General features: G+C 38.0%; 1 protein-coding gene across 2 annotated transcripts in view; it reads right to left on the bottom strand.

Annotated features, from left to right (window-relative positions):
- CFAP54 (cilia and flagella associated protein 54) overlaps positions 1-19,082 on the bottom strand; it is a 462,482-nt gene that overhangs the window by 136,355 nt on the left and 307,045 nt on the right. For both annotated transcript variants that reach the window (XM_064283706.1, XM_064283705.1), the window contains 5 exons: positions 9,130-9,235; positions 5,859-6,006; positions 4,858-5,015; positions 4,507-4,686; positions 4,277-4,403 (listed from right to left, as the gene is read on the bottom strand). In XM_064283706.1, the coding sequence (XP_064139776.1) occupies positions 4,277-4,403; positions 4,507-4,686; positions 4,858-5,015; positions 5,859-6,006; positions 9,130-9,235 (719 nt within the window). The remainder of the gene's footprint in view (positions 1-4,276; positions 4,404-4,506; positions 4,687-4,857; positions 5,016-5,858; positions 6,007-9,129; positions 9,236-19,082) is intronic.

Raw genomic sequence — 19,082 nt, forward strand, 5'->3', positions numbered from 1 at the left:
TCCCAAGTCCTAAAGACGCTGCTAACTCAGTCATACATTGAGGACTAGGGCCCAGGAGGTCGGGAAGCAGTGGGCTGCAACAGCTGGCCCGGGCTTACTTTCGACTTTCCTCCTAGTCTAACACACATTTCTTGTTGCTCCGCTATCTCAGTCATACGTTGAGGGTCGAGATTCAGTGAGCTAGGAAGCAGTGGGCTATGGAAGCTCACCCGGGCTTACTCTTAGTTCACTCCCGACCTAACACACGTTGCTTCGGTCATACGTTGAGCTAAGGGATAATAAGCCCTTGTGCTCAAGAGACGTGACAGAGATCCACGAGAAATTCTTGGGGATTGAGACTGATTTGACATCTGAGCCACTGACAATGACATGGTCAAGAGCTGGCCTGGACCAGAGAACAACGATGCCCAAACACCATCCTCATTTGCCGTAAGCTTGCTTGCTTTCCCTCTCCTTTCCCCTGATGAATTTAGATCTCTGGTATTTGGGGTAGCCAAGAACCACAATTAACACATTGTGGAAAGACACAAATTGTTTAGAGTAGTCCTTGCGACCCCCTTCTCACGACAGTTATACTTCCAAAAAATTCAGCCATCGAAAACCCTATGGAACACAGTTCTATTCCGATACACGTGAGGTTGCCATGAGTTGGAATCAACTCAATGCCAACTGGTTACAAAGCTCTTAGAACAAGCTAAACACTCTTCTAAACAAGTTACACATTCAACTTGCTTAATCCCATAGCCAGCCAGAGTTTTTCTTATTTATAACAGCAAAGCTGAAAGACTTGCTCCAGGGATTTGAATAGGATTTTCTTCTCCAGTGTCCTTGCTCCTAACGCAACATTACCCAATCAGAGAAGTAAGGCTATGTCCAGTATGATCTCATACTTCAATACACCTCCCGTTTTTATATATTTTGCTTAATGTTTCAAATGATATTGTGGCTATTTATTAATATGTGATAAAAATGTCAAATACCTTCATGTCATTGAAGAACCTATACATCATAAATATTTGAGATTTTTGTTAATATTAGAAAAAGCATCATTACAGAAATTTCTGACTACTTTTTTCATTCTCCTCAACAAGATTATAGGCTCTTTGATGGCAGAGACGGTGACTGGCTATTCTATCTCCGCTCTCATTCTTGCCATAAGTGGTGCTTAATAAATATTTGTTGATTAACTTTAAGAAATTTAAGTGACTCATTCATTCCCATTATACAATCAGTAATCTACTTTTTCACTGAATATGGAAACTCAAGGTTCAGTCATTAACAGGAAAAATAATATTTAATAACCACGATAGCTATTTTTTATCATATAGAAATGATTGCAAAATGTCCTTTTTCCTGACTGAGGCTTTTACACATAAAACATTTGAAGTGGCTCTATTCTTGTGATGTAATATATACTATCACTATAAAGGAAAGCTGTCGAGAAAGCATCAAGTCACAAATTATTTTATGCTTCATAATATTGAAACGCTCCTTTCTCCAGTAAACATCAACTCTGTGAAAAAAGAAGTTGAGAAGCTGACATTGTTTTGACAGAAAAGCTGTTTTGGGTTTTGTTTTTTAAGTCTGTATTTAATATAATCTAACGGAAAAGCAAGCTGTTCAGCTTCAAGTGAATCTAAAAAACAGCAACAGTATTGTCATTGAGTGGTGACATATCTTCAAGATTAGTAAGACAGGGAAGCAGAGAATACATGTGATTTAACACAATCTGTACAATTTAACACAATCTGTATTTTAAGCTCCTGTAGAAATCAAATGCCCTGATACTACAACAACTTATGAACTAAAAATGCAGAAAAATAGCTCTCGTGGGATTAGAGAGCTAGAAAGAACCCTAGAAGCCAGCAAGGCCAATCTGATTTTACAAAGGAGGAAATTCAACAATACACAGGGGAGGTGATTTACCTAAAGTAATAAGATGTATATACGATGATGATGGTGCTCTTACACTGTAATGAGGAGTCTGACTCCATTTTTGGATGTTTCACTGCTGACAGCTTTTAAACCTTGTCCTTCCTCTTCCCCTCTACCCCACTGGGCAAGCTCATGAGAAAGCCTACTGCTCCCTCTTTGAGGCCAGTGGGAGAGTCAAACCACGCAAACCCCAACTCATGCACTCATGGGAGCCCTCAATCCAGCCTCACCCCCTAACCACAATAAAAACCAGTCTCCTTTCTTTGCTCTCTTCAAGCCATTTTAGACCTTCTTGAGAGGTGTGCCCTGCTAGCCCAGAGACCTCAGTTATGTGAGTAATAAACCTTTTCTTACCATCCTGATGTGTGTGTGGCACCAGCACCTGAACCAGCTTTTGGGTGCAGGTCCCACGTGTTTTCAAAGGGTAGCCATAACACGTATAATAACAATGGTCAATGATAATATGGAGGGAAGGAGCAAAAGTGGGTAATGGGGAAGCTTCTGGGTGTATGATGGCTTGAGCATGCCCCTGCCACCCTCCCTTCTCCACCCAGTTCAATGATAGCCTCTCCTAGCGAAGCAGCTGCTGGTGCAGGAGGAAAGTGGCTCCTGGAAGGTGCTGGATTAAGAACAGAGAGAGCTGGTGCAGGATTTTCTGCCCTCTGGGTGGAGCACTAGAGTCACGAAGTCCTGGGTCAAAGATCAGAGACCGTGTCATAGAGAAAGATTGAAACTGGGTCAGCCTGTAAGCTCCAGGGAAGGGCAGCATTGTGGCTGCCTCCAGCCAGATTCTGTGAAGCTAGGAGACATCTAATCAGATGGGTTGAGTCCCTTCTACTTCTGAAGCTAGAGAATCCTGGACTTTGTAGCTTCTCTTGGTGCTTCAACAGGAAATTGGACTTTGGCTGGTACAGTTAGATTTAATAAACTGAAGTGGTCAGTTTCCATGTGATGGAGCTAAGGATGACATTATTGAATATTCTCCACACAGCAGCCCAGGAAATCTTTTTAAAACATAAATGTTGCCTCAGTTTTCTCACTATAAATGGGGATAACAGTATCGAGTTCATGAGCCTACTGTGACGACTAAATGAGTTAGTATATATAAAGCCCTTTAGAACAGTCCCTGGCCCACTGCATATGCTATACTAGTGTTAGGAGTCCTTGGGCAGTGTAGACTGTTAAGCATTTGACTACTAGCCAAAAGGTTGCCAGTTTGAAACCACCCAGAGGCTTCTCAAAGACAGGCTTGGCAATATGCTTTTGAAAGGTCATAGCCTTAAAAGCTCTAGGGAACAGTTCTACTCTGCACACATGGGGTCGTCATGAGTAGGAATCGACTTGACAGCAACTAATAACAACAAATATGAGTGTTAGTAACTATTAACATTATGTCACTGTCCTGTTTGAAACCTATCAGTGGCTTCCTACCACATGTACAATAAACATCAACCTCCCTGTCTCCAGCTTACCTCCTCACATTCCTCCCTTTAGGGTGCCCTCACCCACTCTGCTCCAGCTGCACTGGCCTCTTTTCCGTCTAGGCATATATCAAGCTCTTCCTGACCTCAGAGTCTATAACTCACTGCTCCCTCTGCCTCCGTTATGTATAAGTGTGTAGGGTCTAGAATTAAATACTACTTCTCAGACAGGTCTTCCCCAATGACTCTACTTAAATAGGCACCCCTCCTTCATTATTCTCTATCAGCAAGCCTTTTCCACTTCTTAACACTAATCACAATGTACCATTATATAAACAAACAAACCCCCAAGCCCATCACCATGGAGTCTATTCTGACTCAAGGCAATCTCATGTTTTATAGAGTAGAACTGTTTCATAGGATTTTCTTGGCTGTTATCTTTACAGAAGCAGACTGCCAGGTCTTTCTTCCACAGAGCCAGTGGATGAGTTGAATCAGTAACCTTTTGGTTACTAGTTGAGCATAAACAATTTGCGCCACCTGATTATAATTTATACACATAATTCATTATGTATAATATAAAACAATTTACATGCAATTTATATACAATACAATGTAATGTAGTGTAGTGTAGTATAAGATAATATAATCTAACTCCTACATATGTTATGTTTACTTGTTTATTTCCATCTCCTATTTCAAGAACAGGGACTATATCTATTTTAATCTCCAATAAGTTCCCAGGGCCTCACCCATAGTCTGGCACACTGTAGGTGATCAAAAACTATTTGTTGAATAGATTAAGTCTGAGTGTTAGGAATATTGTCCTATTTAAATGCATTCATATGATAACCTGCCTGGAAATAACTTCATTTTTTTCATCTTTGACTCTGATGTAACATATGTTTAAGGAGTCTTACCAATTCTCATTTTTATTTTGGCCAATAACATGACATGAGGAAGATAGATATTTTTCAAAGGCTGCAATGGATTTGCATATTCAGTGCTTGATATCGGAAATTCAATTGTTTCTCCAAAAGTTAGCATCTATTAAAAAAAAAATATTGTAATGAGCAATTAGTTAATGTAATTTGGAATAAGAAAAGAGACAGGAATGTAAGTTTCTAAGTCTGCATAAAAGCATTCTTACCTGATCAATAAGAATGTTGTGAGACTGAGTCAACAAAGTTAAATTATCTGTTTTTGAAGAGGAAGATTCCTTGAATTTCTCCGCTTTGGTTAAGTCATCCAACAAAAGTAAGCTTCTCACCAGGGTTAAATGAGATCCAGGAGAAATAAACTGATTTCCTTCAAGCAAATGTATGATAGCCTATTAAAAAAAAGAAAGGATTCCTTTTGAAAGCAGTTTCCAATTCACTGCAAGAAGAGCTGGCCATGTTGATTGGTTCAGACTTGGCACCTATGGAAATTTACAACCCCCCCTTTTGTTCTAACTGGAATCCTTTCTCAGGTATAAATGTAAACAAGGCTTCCTTCACACCTCAAGATTTGTGATGATGTCTGCCTTTAAATGCTTTTCTTGCAGGCCAAGGATTACAGCTTGCATCAAGAATTCAGCCTGTAGCTCCGTGTCACCTGCATTCTGTGCCTCCACACACACTTCATTGATGAGGCTCACACAATCTGTCATATCATTTTCTAAAATAAAAAAAGCAGTTATTTAAAAATGCATTGAGGAATTAAGAACTCACAAGTATATAATAGCCTCAGTTTGCATAGTAGGAATATTGGGTAATATGGAAGAACAGGAGGGTATAAAGACTGAAGATAAATACATTAAATGTTAAAAAGAAATGTGTTATAATTTGGTGGGAAGTACTTTAGGATATTCCAATGCTGCAAAATAATAATGAGATTACATGAAATAATTTAATTTGGGAGATGGACAGATGCATATTCAAACAGATACTGTAATTATTCATCGCTAAAAAAAATTTTTTTTTTTTTTTTTTTTTTTAGTGGAGCTAACACTTACATATGCCAGGCTTTGCTCTAAAAACTTTACAAAGTGTAACCCACTTAATTCTGACAACAACCCTATGAGGAAGGTGCAAACAATTATTATCTCCATTTTACAGAGGAGGAAACTGAGGCACCAAGGGATTAAGAAACTTGGCCAAGGTCATACTGCAAGTAAATGGTGGAACCAGCATTTGAAGCCAAGTGGGGTGGCTCTGGACTGTGTTCTCAGCCCCTATGCTATGCCACCTGCCTAGATGACAAGAAGACCTGGAGATTTTGAAATCTCCTTGACTATTTTGCTTGTATCCGTAACACATATGCCATTTTTAAGTGATACTGTGGACTGCTGAAAATGTCTATTCTTATTTCATGACGTGATTTTTTATTCTAGAAAAAAAATCAAGCTAAGAAGTTAGAGAGTGCTAATGTTATAATAAAATATATCCCAATAAAACCCCCTTCACCTAAATAAAATTAATACTTATGAAAATACTAATTAAGAAAATAGGACATTTATACCTTTCACGATTCCAATGCCACGAACCTGTGCGACAAACGCAGTCACTAATGCTAAGCGGCACCTCAACCACAGATGAATGTTGAAATATTCTCGGGAGTTTAGGGAAATGGGATCTAAAAACTCATTCTCATCTTTATTTTCAGTGGTCTACAACAAAATTAAAAATGATGGTTATCTTTTCATTTAATAATGGCAAAGATCTGGCCTAATGATACTAAAATGTAAAGCATCCAATATCATTTAATACTATTACATTTCTGATTTTAGAAATTATTTTTGAGCATTCTATAAAATATTAAAAATACACAAATCAAACATAAATAAATAAAATCTCCCACAATTTCCTACTGACATTTGCTTTACTACTTTTACAGAGGAGGAAACTGAGGCACCAAGGGATTAAGAAACTTGGCCAAGGTCATACTGCAAGTAAATGGCGGAACCAGCATTTGAACCCAAGTGGGGTGGCTCTGGACTGTGTTCTCAGCCCCTATGCTGAGAACCCTATACTTTTCAGTTTTTCTTTTTTTCTGTGTACTCGTTGTGGAAATACAGTTTTGGAGTCTCTGAATTTTTCATTTCAAATTCTATATCGGCATTTTCCGTGTCATCAAAGTTTTTGTAAACATCATTTTAAGGACTGAAAATGAGGAAGTAATATCGGCCGAGTGTCACATCCAGGCACTCTGCAGCATGCTTTACACACATTATCTCATTTTAATTCTCCAACAAGCCAAAGAGGGGCTATTATTATTTACATTTTACAAACGGGAGTTTTGAGATCTAGTCAGGTTAACTATCTATCTGATGACTTAAACTCCATTCTACTTCGGCAGAGGTGATAGTCAAACTGTTGTCTTTTGGAATTAGAACCCACTGTCTTAATCCACTGTGTTACACGACTGTATGCTGCTCAGGCTGCATTCACACGCTCTGTGATAATTGATTTACATCATTCTTAATACATGTTACAAAAGAGCAAGGACAGTCCAAAACTACTGTAAGGCAGGTTCAAGGTGATTTTTTTTCTAGGTAGAATCAGTGTTAGACACTTCAGTTGGAAGAAACTGTAAAATCATCCCAATCAGCCCCCATTTATTCTAGGAATTTCCTGCCAAGGCATCCCTGACAGCTCATCAACTGTCATGGATTGAATTGTGTCCCCCCCCACAAAAAAATGTATCAATTCGGTTAAGCCATGATTCCCAGTACTGTGTAGTTGTCCTCCATTTTGTGATTGTGTAGTTGTCCTCCATTTTGTGATTGTAATTTTATGTTAAGAGAATTAGGGTGGGATTGTAACACCACCCTTACTCAGGTCACCTCCCTGATCCAAGATAAAGGGAGTTTCCCTGGTCTGTGGCCTGTACTACCTTTTATCTCTCAAGAGATAAAAACAAAGGGAAGCAAGCAGAGTTGGGGACCTCATACCACCAAGAAAGCAGCACCAGGAGCAGAGCACGTCCTTTGGACATGGAGTCCCTGTGCCTGAGAAGCTCCTCGACCATGGGAAGGTTGAGGACAAGGACCTTCCTCCAGAGCCAACAGAGAGAGAAAGCCTTCCCCCGGAGCTGATGCCCTGAATTTGGACTTGTAACCTACTAGGCTGTGAGAACAAATTTCTCTTTGTTAAAGCCACCCACTTGTGGTATTTCTGTTATGGCCGCATTCGATAACTAAGACATCATCTCCCAACTAAGCAGCAACACCTTCTATAAAAGAGCAGCTATTTACACTGGGCCTTGAAGGGGACTAGAATGACGATGCTGTTGCTGCTATTTAGTTGCCTTCACGTCAGTTTCTACAGGAGGAAGAGAGTGGGCCGTTCCTGGGAACAGAGTGAGCACTGAACAGAGGCCAGAGACAGTATGGTGATTGGCATATGACTGCAGACTGAGTACTGGAGGAGTCTGGTATTTTAGATGAAAAAAACTAAACCCATTGCCATCTAGTCAATTCGAGTTCATTGCGACCCTATAAGACAGAGTAGAACTGCCCCACAAGGTTTCCAAGACTGTAATATTGAAAAAATGTCCCTCAATATACCTCAACTCACAACTCACAAGGCCTACACTTTCTGTTAACTACTGAAATGCCGAAGTCATTAATCTAAGTTGGGGTTTCTCAACTTCAGTGCTATTGACATTTTGGGCCAGATAATTCTTTCTTGTGGAAGCCATCCATGCATTGTAATATGCCTTAGCAGCATCCCTGGCCTCTACCCACTAGATGCCAGTAGCACATCAGTTGTGACAACCAAAACTATCTCCGCCCCCCCCAAAAAAAACAGTCGCCTTCATCAACTCTGACTCATGGTAACCTCATGTGTGTCAGAGTAGAACAGTGCTCCATAAGGTTTTCAACAGCTGATTTTTCAGAAGTAGATCACCAGGCCTTTCTTCTGAGGTGCCTCCAGGTGGACATGAAATTCCAACCTTTCAGCTAGTAGGTGAGTACATTAACCATCTGCACCAACCGGGGACTCCAAATGTCTTCAGACATTGACAAGTGTCTGTCCTCTGAGGAGCAAAATCACTCCCAGTTAAGAAGCATTTTTCTAAATCTAATTTTAGAATTAGATTGCTTTTTAGCATTTTTATTGCATTTAATATAGTAAAGACATTAGTATCTATGAACAATTAGTTTTGCTAATTTATAATTATGTTAAATATTAGTGATTTTTATTAGTAAAGCTTAAAATAATAAGCAAGGATTCTGTGTGATGAATCTTTATAATTCTATACAATCTTATGCTGTTAAATTAATTTGCCTTATCCAAGTCCAATGAAATGCCAAAGAATTTGTGGCACCAGTTGTCAAGCGGATTTGAGAGCTTAAGTGTGGAAGAATCTATCAGGAATCCAAAGCAGGAAACAGCAGAGGTGTCATGCTGTCAGTGCTGAAGTAATAATTCAACAGTGAAATGAGGAGCAAGTTTTGTGAGACAATTTTATTTGCTAGTGAGATCAGACAGAGAATACTAGAATGGTACAACTGGATGGGACTTTAGTGATTATTATATCCAAGTCCATCAACTCACAGATGAGATTACAAAATTCCAAAAAAAAACTTTAAAGGATTTGCCTAATTTATAAACATAAATTAATCAATAGTGGAAATGGGAATTAATATAGATATTCGACACTGAGTCCAGTTTTTTTTTTTTCTGCTTCACCTCTTTGCTTCATCCAATAATTAGATAATTTCCCAGGATGCCAATAATTCTTATATAATAAGCATTGTAAAGATACACATTAAATTCATACGTACGGAGGTTCCTGAGGGAATGGAATACTCCACATCATCTTGTGCTACCTTCTTTTTAAAAAGTTTTGAATCCTGGAGAAGTTTGAGTATGGAAAATACTATTGCAGCACTAAAATAGAGAAGATATTTTAAATGTTATTAGTACTATAAATGTAACATTTGTATGTTATTTCCTAAGACTCTTCCTCCAAAATAATTGCCTGTAAGTTGCTCTAGAGCGAATTTATCTTATTCTCTATTGACGCCCAGCATGTAGTATAGCGGCCGGGACATAATAGAAACTCAACAAATATTGTTAGAATGAAAATGAGTAAATGAAAGAATTTTTCTAGAATCTAAAATAAAACTTTCTATTGACAATCCCATTAATAAAATGAGCACATATGTATTCTAAATACATCATAATCTGGTTCTTCAGTTTTTTGAGGTTATAGAACTGTTACGCAATTTGCTTAAAAACTCTTAACCTAAATGATTGCTTAATCAGCATCTAACAATGACTGAAAGGAAAAGTACTAACTTAAGAAATTAGAGGTCAGGAGACAGGAATTTGCTTTACTTCCCCTTGCTCCATGCGTAACATTTTCTGCATTTAAAACCGTTATGTCCTCCTCCCCTGTAGAATTTATTTATAATTGACATTATACTCTTTGAAAATATTTAAATAATATATGTCAAAAGGCTGAATACCTGGAGATGCTCATGGTAGTGTTATTTCTATAGGTAAAGACTGGGTGAAAGCCAAATGGATAATATGCTTACTGTCTAATTGCCCACATGGTAGCTCCACCTGTATAGTTAGGAGACAGTCACCTTTAACAGGTTAAAAGCAGAGCATCTTGCTTCCCTCTTCCCACCCAAATGTGGTCCTCATCTATATTCTCCATTTCCAAAGTAGGAAATGGCACATGCTGTCAATGCTGAAGTAATAAATTCAAAAGTGAAATGAGTAGCAAGTTTTATGAAACAAAGTTCGGAACTCATGAGTCACCACTGCTTGCTGTCTTTGACACATACACCCCACTTTCAATCCTTTTGTCTTGCATTTAATTTAGGGTGGCTATGAGTTGGAACCAACTCGACGGCAGCGGGTTTTGTTTTTAATTTAGTGTGATATTAATATTGCCATTTCTGCTTTATTTGTTTACCTTTTATTGGTAGTTTTGACCATCCTCAAGCTTATAAAAGTGTCTAGACCACTTCTAGATTTTTTTGGGAAGTGGCCTACATTAGAATGTTATTTTTTAAAATCAGTCTGGGAGTCTCCCCCACCTCCTAAGGTATTGTGGTATTTATTATTTTGTGCAAAATTTCTCTTCTGTGCTTCAAAGAAAAGCATCAAATATCCACATCTTTCTGGCATTCTCCTTCCTCTGCTTCTGCCCCACAGCTCTTAGTAAGGGCTCCTGTGTACTTACTACATGACCCTGACTCCTTGGGTCTAGGGATGGGCTTGTGGGCCAAGCTGGGCCAGTCAGAGCATTTTCCTGGTATCTGAACCTGGGACAAAGTCAATCTCAATCTCTCTGTGGCGAAGTTAGGGCACAGAAGTCTGAGTAATAGTGGCAGACATGTTCCCAACTGTATAGAATAAGGCAGCGTGATAACAAAACAAAACAAAATGCCAACACTTAAGCCAAAAGAGCTGGGATGGTATATTGGTTTTCTATTGCCGCTTTAAAAAATTACCACAAACTTGGTGGTTTAGACAATACAAATTTATTGTCTAACAGTTCAGGAGGTCAAAAGTCCCAAATCAGTTTCACTGGGATAATATCAAGGGATCAACAGGGCTATGTTTCTTTCTGGTGGCTCTGGATAGAGAATCCATTTCCTTGACTTTTCCAGCTTCCAAGGGCTGCTCACATTCTTTGGGTCTTGGCCCCCTTCCTTCTTCAAAGTCAGGAATGTTGCATTTCTCTATGATCATATTCCATAGACACATCTCTCTCTGAACTCTCTTCTTTCTCTCTCTTCCACTTTTAAGGACCTTCATGATTATGATAGTCTCTATTAATCCATTTTAAAAAATAACTTCTGTAATTACCAAAGTATACAATGAAATAATACATTTTGATTACCCAAATGTAAGGTGGAGAGTTTAGTACTCTTGCATTACCATATATTTTTCATATCTGCTTGGTTAATATAAACCAAACCAAACTCACAGCTGTCATGTTGACTCCAACTCATAACAACCCTGTAGGACAAATTAGAACTGCCCCATAGAGATTCCAAGGAGCTGCTGGTGGATTAGAACTGCTGACCTTTTGGTTAGGAGCCAAACATTTAAGCACTGTGCCACCAGGGCTCCATTGGTTAATATAACCTAGAGATAATACATCAGATTATATTTTTATTTGGTTAATATAATCTGATATAGTACCCCTAGATAAGTATTAATTATCTTTGTATTCTATCAGCTTTTTTGGGTATCAGTTTTACCATTTGTATTCAGTTATGTAAACTTATCATGATTTAGACTGAGCATAAACTGGTTCCAGTGCTCACCACCAGTCATTTTTTAAAAAACAAAGTCCACATTCCTGCATTCTGGATGATGAGATTAATCTTGTTTACTGGCTGGAGTACCCAATACAATGTCAGGGTATCTGACCAAGTTTCTAAATGGTGAATACCTCCTGAGTTAAGGGCTTAGCTGTGGTAGAGGGTCAAGTTTTCTTCCCTCTAAACTTCCTGGCCAGCACTGCTGCTCCTTTCAGGGATAAAGTAGATATAAATTTTCCCTGTGGCTCTTAGTCCATCTTCATCTGTATGTACCTTTTGAAAAACATTTCCCTAACTCTTGCAAAAGATTAATTATTACCCTGAGTTTTCAGTACTGCTAAAGCTTTTGTACTTTTCTATATCTTCATGGGTCCTTATGTCTTTCAATGGAAATCTGGGAGAGAAAATAACAGGAAATATTATCTCAATGGTATCATCAAGTATAAATCTATATCTCATTCATTGCTTTCATTTCAATTTTTCAGTGAAGGGATGAATATTTTTCCATATTTACTACTTATAATTTCCTCTTTTGGGTGACATGTTTATGGTATTCGACATTTAGCGATAGTGTCTTTTTTATTACTTTTATCAGCAACTTTATATAAAAGGATATGACCTTTTTATCACATATATGACAGGTAGAATCTTGTTTACCTATGTATTATAATTTTAAGTTTTTGTAAGACTTACAAAATTAAAACATTTTACAGATCAAGCCAGTTGTGGCCAGTACTAATTTTAGAAATCTATTCCCATTAGAGATTTGATTATTATTTAACTGTATATTCTTCTGTTTTTATAATTTTTTAAATTCACCTGTAATAACCTAATTTTTATGCATTTGTACACTGGAGGTTGAAAGTTCAAATCCTATTTCTTCCCTGTATTTGTTGTGTGATCTTGGGAAACCCAATCAGCAACTTCCTCATCAATATAACAGAGATTTGATGATAATAATGCATACCTCATGAAATAGGATTGTTTAAGGATTAAACGAGATATTTATTCTTTCACTTGCTCAGCTATATGTATCGTACACCTCCTCTGGGCCAGGAACAAATCTAGTAGCTATGATAATACCAATGAACGAGGCAGACAAAACCCTCTGCCTCCATGAAGGTGACACACTAATGAGAATGGGGGTTGCTTAGCAAACAGGAGCACTTTGAAAATAAGTGCCACTCAATCTACGCTAGCTATTAATTACCATTATCAGTGTATTAAGTAAGTGGGGAAGGGGCTAACTTGATTTTTTCTAGTTTGTCAAGCAGTATTCCAACATACCAGCGATTACTGAATTTATTTTAAAACGTCAAGGTTTTAGTGAATCATTAAAATGGTTTAAATATTTATAGAATATTTTCTAAGGTACTGTTTGTGATTATCTAACTTTCATGGTTTTCATTTAAAATAAAACTAACTAAACAGCAAGAAATCGATACCAACAACACAAATCCCTCATAACACTGATTCAGTGTGTATACAGACCTAAAACTTCCTCTTTATGTAGCTTTCTCCCCCACATCCTTCCTTCCCCAGGCTACATGTTTCTCAGGCTTCTTGTTTACTGAATAGCTTTAGAGGCTGGCATAATACAGCTACTTGAGGACCCTGGAAGAAGAAATAATTCTGCTAGTTCTAAGGTCTAAATTCCGATTTCAAGAGAAACGAGGTAAGAGGTTTGAATCATTCTAACCCCAAAATGAAGAAAACGTAAGAAATACTACTGTGCCCTAATCCACCTGGTACTGCTTAGTTGCACAATGGAAAATTTCTAGTTTCTCCATTACACTAAGAGAGACAGAAAATGGAGGATTATCCATAATAAAAAAAAATATAAACCGTCTAAAATCCCAAAGGAAGGAAGTTTCATCCTGACACAAAATCAAAAGGCTCAAGTGTTTTCTCATTTAGCATGCAATAAATTAACTGCAAAGGAGAAGAGAAAGAATGCTTATTAAAAAAAAAAAAAATTAAACAGGTAGGATTCTGAGAGAGGCAGCTGGAGAAGTAGAAATACAGCTTGAATAACTTTGATCCCATTTATTTCTTATTAACATTCATGACAAAAGTGGTCAGTTTGTTCTCATAAAATCTATGCAGCTCACTCTACCTCTCACCCTAGGGAATGTACCTTTCAATTTCCTTGACACACAATTTTATTAGAAGTATCATGAAATGTCAAGCTAAACATCATTTGGAAAAGGGACTGTCCAACACTCTCAGCAGTGCCCTAGCAGAAGCTCGCGGGGAGTAAAGTTCATGTAAGAAAAACTCATTCATCTTGACAGCAGGCTTCCCAAAATGACAACTTGACTCCAAAAAGGCAATAACATCAAAGTTTTTGTAGGTTCTGTCCCAAGGGCCAGGTTCACATATTTAAAATAGGAGCGATTCTGATATATTCACACATTATTTGCATATGTCTATCTGGTTTTCAAACTAAAAGTTCTATTATGATGGTTCTTACTCTGGCCATTTTGTAATTTTTAGTTTCTCATTTCCTACTTCCATCCTTAAAAAAAAAAAAAAAATCATTCATACCCTCCATATCAAAAGGATGTATAGAGCTGGGGAAAGAGTGAAGGTAAATGGCAAGAAATACCTTCCAGGGCTGCTGTTGATCTCTGGGACAGAATTTGTAGAAAAGAATTCTATAGGAATTGAGACAGTAAAAGTTCCTTCTCCCTTCAAGCTTCAATGGGGAAAACAGTATATTATTATGCTCAGTCAATTTTACCATCAACCAACTGCCATAGTATTCTTAAATAAAGTTGTAAGTGAAGCAATACTCTAAACCAGTGAGTCTTAAGCTTTTTTATTTCAGGACCCATTTCACCCTTAAAACTTACTGAAAACTCCAAAAAAGCTCCATCAGTATTTACCATGTTAGAAATTAAACTGAGAAATTTTTAACTTGATTAATTTTTATTAATTCATCTTAAAATAAAAACTCTGTTATTAACGTTTTTTTAAGAATAACTATTTTTTTTAAGTTTGAAAAATGGCATTGTTTTGCATTTTTGCCTATCTCCTTAATATGTGGTTTCATAGGAGACATTCTCCTTAGTAGAAGATATTCATATGAGTTTCTTCATTCAATTTTTTGTGACATATTGTTTTGCTTGAAGTATATGAAAAAATTAGGCCTCACACAAATAGATGTTGGAAAAGGGAGACTGCGGTGCACTGAATTACTTAATATGGCCCTTCAAGCCACGGTCTTTGTGACACCCACCCACGTGATTGGGCAGGACAGTGCAAATAAAATAATTGTGGCCCACCAAGGGGATTAGTCAGTTTTGTCATCCCGCTAGGCTTAAACGAAAGCCAATTTCAGAGCAGAGAGACAATCTCACTACCACCAAGGAAGAAGAGCCAAGGATACAAAGAGAGAGCTATATAACACTGAAGATAGCAAGAAGTAGTGACAAAAATGGTGGCAGGAAAGAGTGGCAGGAGATGGCATGGTGGGCTTCCCAGCACACAAAGCAAGAAATCAGAGTGCCTTCAGATAGGAGGCTTGCTGGCAGAGTGAGGTGTCTCTAGGTACTTGGTGGAGCTAGATTTGCTGATCCACGGAGCTAGAGCTGAGCACTTATTGGCAGAGCTAAAAGAGCTTTGTAGCATTTGCCAGAGCAGGGTAGAGAGAGGCCTTCCTGCAGGCACAGTTGAGAAGAAGCTGCCCTGATAGAAGAACTGTATCTTGAGCATTCCTGAACCTGAACTGTAACCTGTTTACTTCCCTAATAAACCCCATAAACACAAATATTGTCTGTGAGTTCTGTGTGGCCATTGTAACGAATTACCAAACTCAGTACAGAGCGCCATGGGAGGGACGGTTGGTGTCAGAATTGGTAAAGATGGTGGAGAGGGGAGTTATATCTGACCTTGGGCTCGTAGGAATCAGCCTTGGGCTGTTGATCTTGATTCTCCTTCCCCCTTGTGAAATTAGAGGATGTCAGATGCCACCCCAAGCCATTTTTACAGAGGCATATTTTAATAACCTCTTTAAATAATTGTGAATATTCTCTTCTGCTACACAAAAATGTGACAAGTGGTGGTTTCTTAAAAGTTGATTGCATTATGAACTCAAATACCACACACATTGATTAAATTTTCCTACTTGTTACTTTAAAATCTATTGATCTATCTTGCTCTTTGAATGAATCTGTTAACTAGGGTTTTGTAACATCATGCAATGATCATTTGGAAAATAATTGGCTCTCTGGGTTATGTAAATCCTGTAAATGTTGACACATTTCATTACATAATATTTTTAAAAATCACATTTGTTAATATTACTGCCAATCTCATCAGAAAAAAATCTATGTATTAGAAAACTGTCAAGCTCGTCATAGTAAATATAAGTTTTCCAAAATTCTAATTTCCCTTATGTCTTAGCCATCTAGTACTGCCATAACAGAAATACCACAAGCGGATGGCTTTAACAAAGAGAAATTTATTTTCTCACAGTCTAGGAGGTTAAAAGTCCAAATATTGAGTGTCAGTTCCAGGGGAAGGCTTTCTCTTTCTGTTGGCCTTCTCATCAATGTTCCCCCAGGCGAGGAGCTTCTTCACACAGGGACCCTTTGTCTAAAGGACGTGTTCTGCTCCTGATGTCTCTTTCTTGGTGGTATGAAGTCCCCAACTCTCTCCTTGCTTCCCTTCATCTCATGAGAGATAAAAGGTGGTGCAGGCCACACCCCAGCGAAACTCCCTTTACCTTGGATCAGGGAGGTGACCTGAGTGAGGGCAATGTTAAAATTCCGCCCTAATCCCCTCAACATAAAATTATAATCGCAAAATGGAGGACAACGATACAGTAGTGGGAACCATGGCCTAACTATGTTGATACACACATTTTTGGGGGGACGTAATTCAATCAACGACACCTTGAAATTTCAAATATTATCACTGGCAACAAATACTATCAGTTGTTTTCCTAGAGGTGACATGTTCATTTTGCTTATTTTCAAAAAAAAATGTCTACCAAATACCCATGTCTGAATCACTGTGATTTGTCAGTTGTTTTTTTTTTTTAATGTTGTTCAATGAAAGCAGCTCATTTACGCTCACTCACACACATGATAACCATCAGACTTTGATATGCAGTGGAACTCCATTAGGCACATTAACCCAGAAAATATTCCTACCCAAATTACAGAATATTAAAAATACATATTTGAGGAGAGAGATTCATAAGTTTAATTGATTCTGCTGTTTCATAAGGGCATTCTTAAATGAAAATGGCTTTTGTTTTGTTTTTCAAAAGTACAAGTGTGTGGCAGTGAAGAATATGACCACTAATACAGTTTGAGGCTACCTCTTTGATTCACGGTGAGGCACCAGTTTTACCAGCATCAGTGCAAATATCAACACAATGAAGAAGGCAAATGATGGCTTAGTGTTACTATAAAAACAGCTCTGACCTCGCAGACCTCCTGAGTAGCCCCTGAGGACCCCTAGAGATCTGTGGACCACACTTTGAGAATCACTGTTCCCAACAGACTGTACATCACTACTTAGAAACCATAAAAATTATAAATCACCATGAACCTACGCTGTCTCTAGCATAAAATAAGATTTAAGTGTGGTTAATCATACTGATGAGGTGATTGTATATTTCCCATGAAAACCAAGAGGAATTTCTATTTATTTCCCCTTTTGAAAACCGACAGATGGATTTCCTCTATTTAAAGACAATGATGATCTAAAATTTAACCCCCCTTCAAATTCTGAAATGAATGCATAGGGTTAATGCATGGAATTTCATCATAAATGAAGAAAGGAGAGGAAAAAGCGTAGAAAAAAAATTATTTTCATCTAATTTGATACTTTCTTCTTTTCTTTCAGTGACTACGTTTTTTTTATTTCTAGAAAGTTTATTTGGTTCTTTTCCAATTTCATCTATGTTTGGTGTTGTCTTATTATTGCTTTAAACATTCTCTTTCATCCTTAATAGTCTCTTTCAAATTATTATATTATCTTTAGTTTTAGGCTGTAAAGTCCACCATTTATTGGGTCTGCTAACTCCTTTGCAGCTATTTCCTCATTTGGATTATAATTTTTGGCTGTAGGCTTATTTTTAGTGGGAATTATTTTCCATGGGAGTCCTGTATTTCCTGGGTTGGTCCCTATGGGGAAGTTTTTAAGGTTAATTTTTCAGGGTTTCTGCATTTCACAGCAATGCCAAATTGGATCCACAACTGCTAATGGCACAGGTCTGGGAAACTAATTTCTCTTGGGTGACTCTTTTTCCATCTCTACTCTGGTCATGTATCTAGCTTCCTTGCTACTTCCCACCCCAAAGCCCATTCTGAGATCTCAAGGAAAAGAAGACTTTTATTCTGCATTATAGAAACAGAGACATCTAGACTAGGCTCTGTCTCTACTACGTACCAATTATAATAAGAATATAAAAGTTTCCCTCTCTACTGGGTCATTTTCATTAATATATATTGTCTCTCCCATCTCAAGACAACTTGTCTTGACCCTACTACCAAATGCTGTCACCCCATTTCTCTACTCACCTTTATAGTAAAACTCCTCGAAAGCATTGTCTTTACTGACTGACTCCAATTTCTCTCCTCTCATTGTCTCATAAACCCACTCTAAATATGTTCTTTTCTCCATCACCTTTAGGAATTATTCCTGTTAAGGTTACCAACAACCTCCATGTCACTGGTCAATCCAATGGTCAATTATCTGTCCTCATCTTACTCAAATGATCAGCAGCACATTCAGCAGCATCAATGAGGATCTGACACTAACCATACATTTCTAATCAGCCACTATAAAGGTTTCTCAAATGGTTAAGCACAGTGGAGTTTAGAAGATGTAGCATTTTCAAAATAGTTTGCTTTTAAGATTTTTACTTAGCTGTTTAAAAATATATATTCATATATTTTATTTGCAAAAACCTGCAAGGCCTTAGGGAGCAGTGAGTTTATGATAATGGGGGGAGAACAACTCAGGCAAGAAGGGTGAGAACGGCTGCACAACTCAAAGAAAGCAATCAATGTCACTGAATTGTACATGTAGAAACTGCTGAATTGGGTGTATGTTTTGCTGTGTATATTTGCAGCAACAATAACAAAATAAATACAAGTTAAAAAAAACTGTGGGGGGGGCCAAGATGGCTGACTAGGTAGATGCTACCTCGGATCCCTCTTGCAACAAAGACCTGGAAAAACAAGTGAATTGATCACATACATGACAATCTATGAACGCTGACCAACAAACACAGATTGAAAGACTTGACCTGAGTGACAGAGACCGAGAACAAACAACTATGGGGAAGCAGAGGCTGTTTTCGGAGCCTGGAGCCAGCGTCCCAGTCAGGTAACCTTGGTAGCGGTCTTAGGACTGGGCGCAGGGGAGCTGAACAAAACATCCTGTGAGGGCACAAACACGGGGCACAGCCCTACCACCCTGAACTGACC

Source organism: Loxodonta africana, chromosome 4, assembly GCF_030014295.1.
Source record: "Loxodonta africana isolate mLoxAfr1 chromosome 4, mLoxAfr1.hap2, whole genome shotgun sequence".
In the NCBI taxonomy this organism is placed as follows: domain Eukaryota; kingdom Metazoa; phylum Chordata; class Mammalia; order Proboscidea; family Elephantidae; genus Loxodonta; species Loxodonta africana.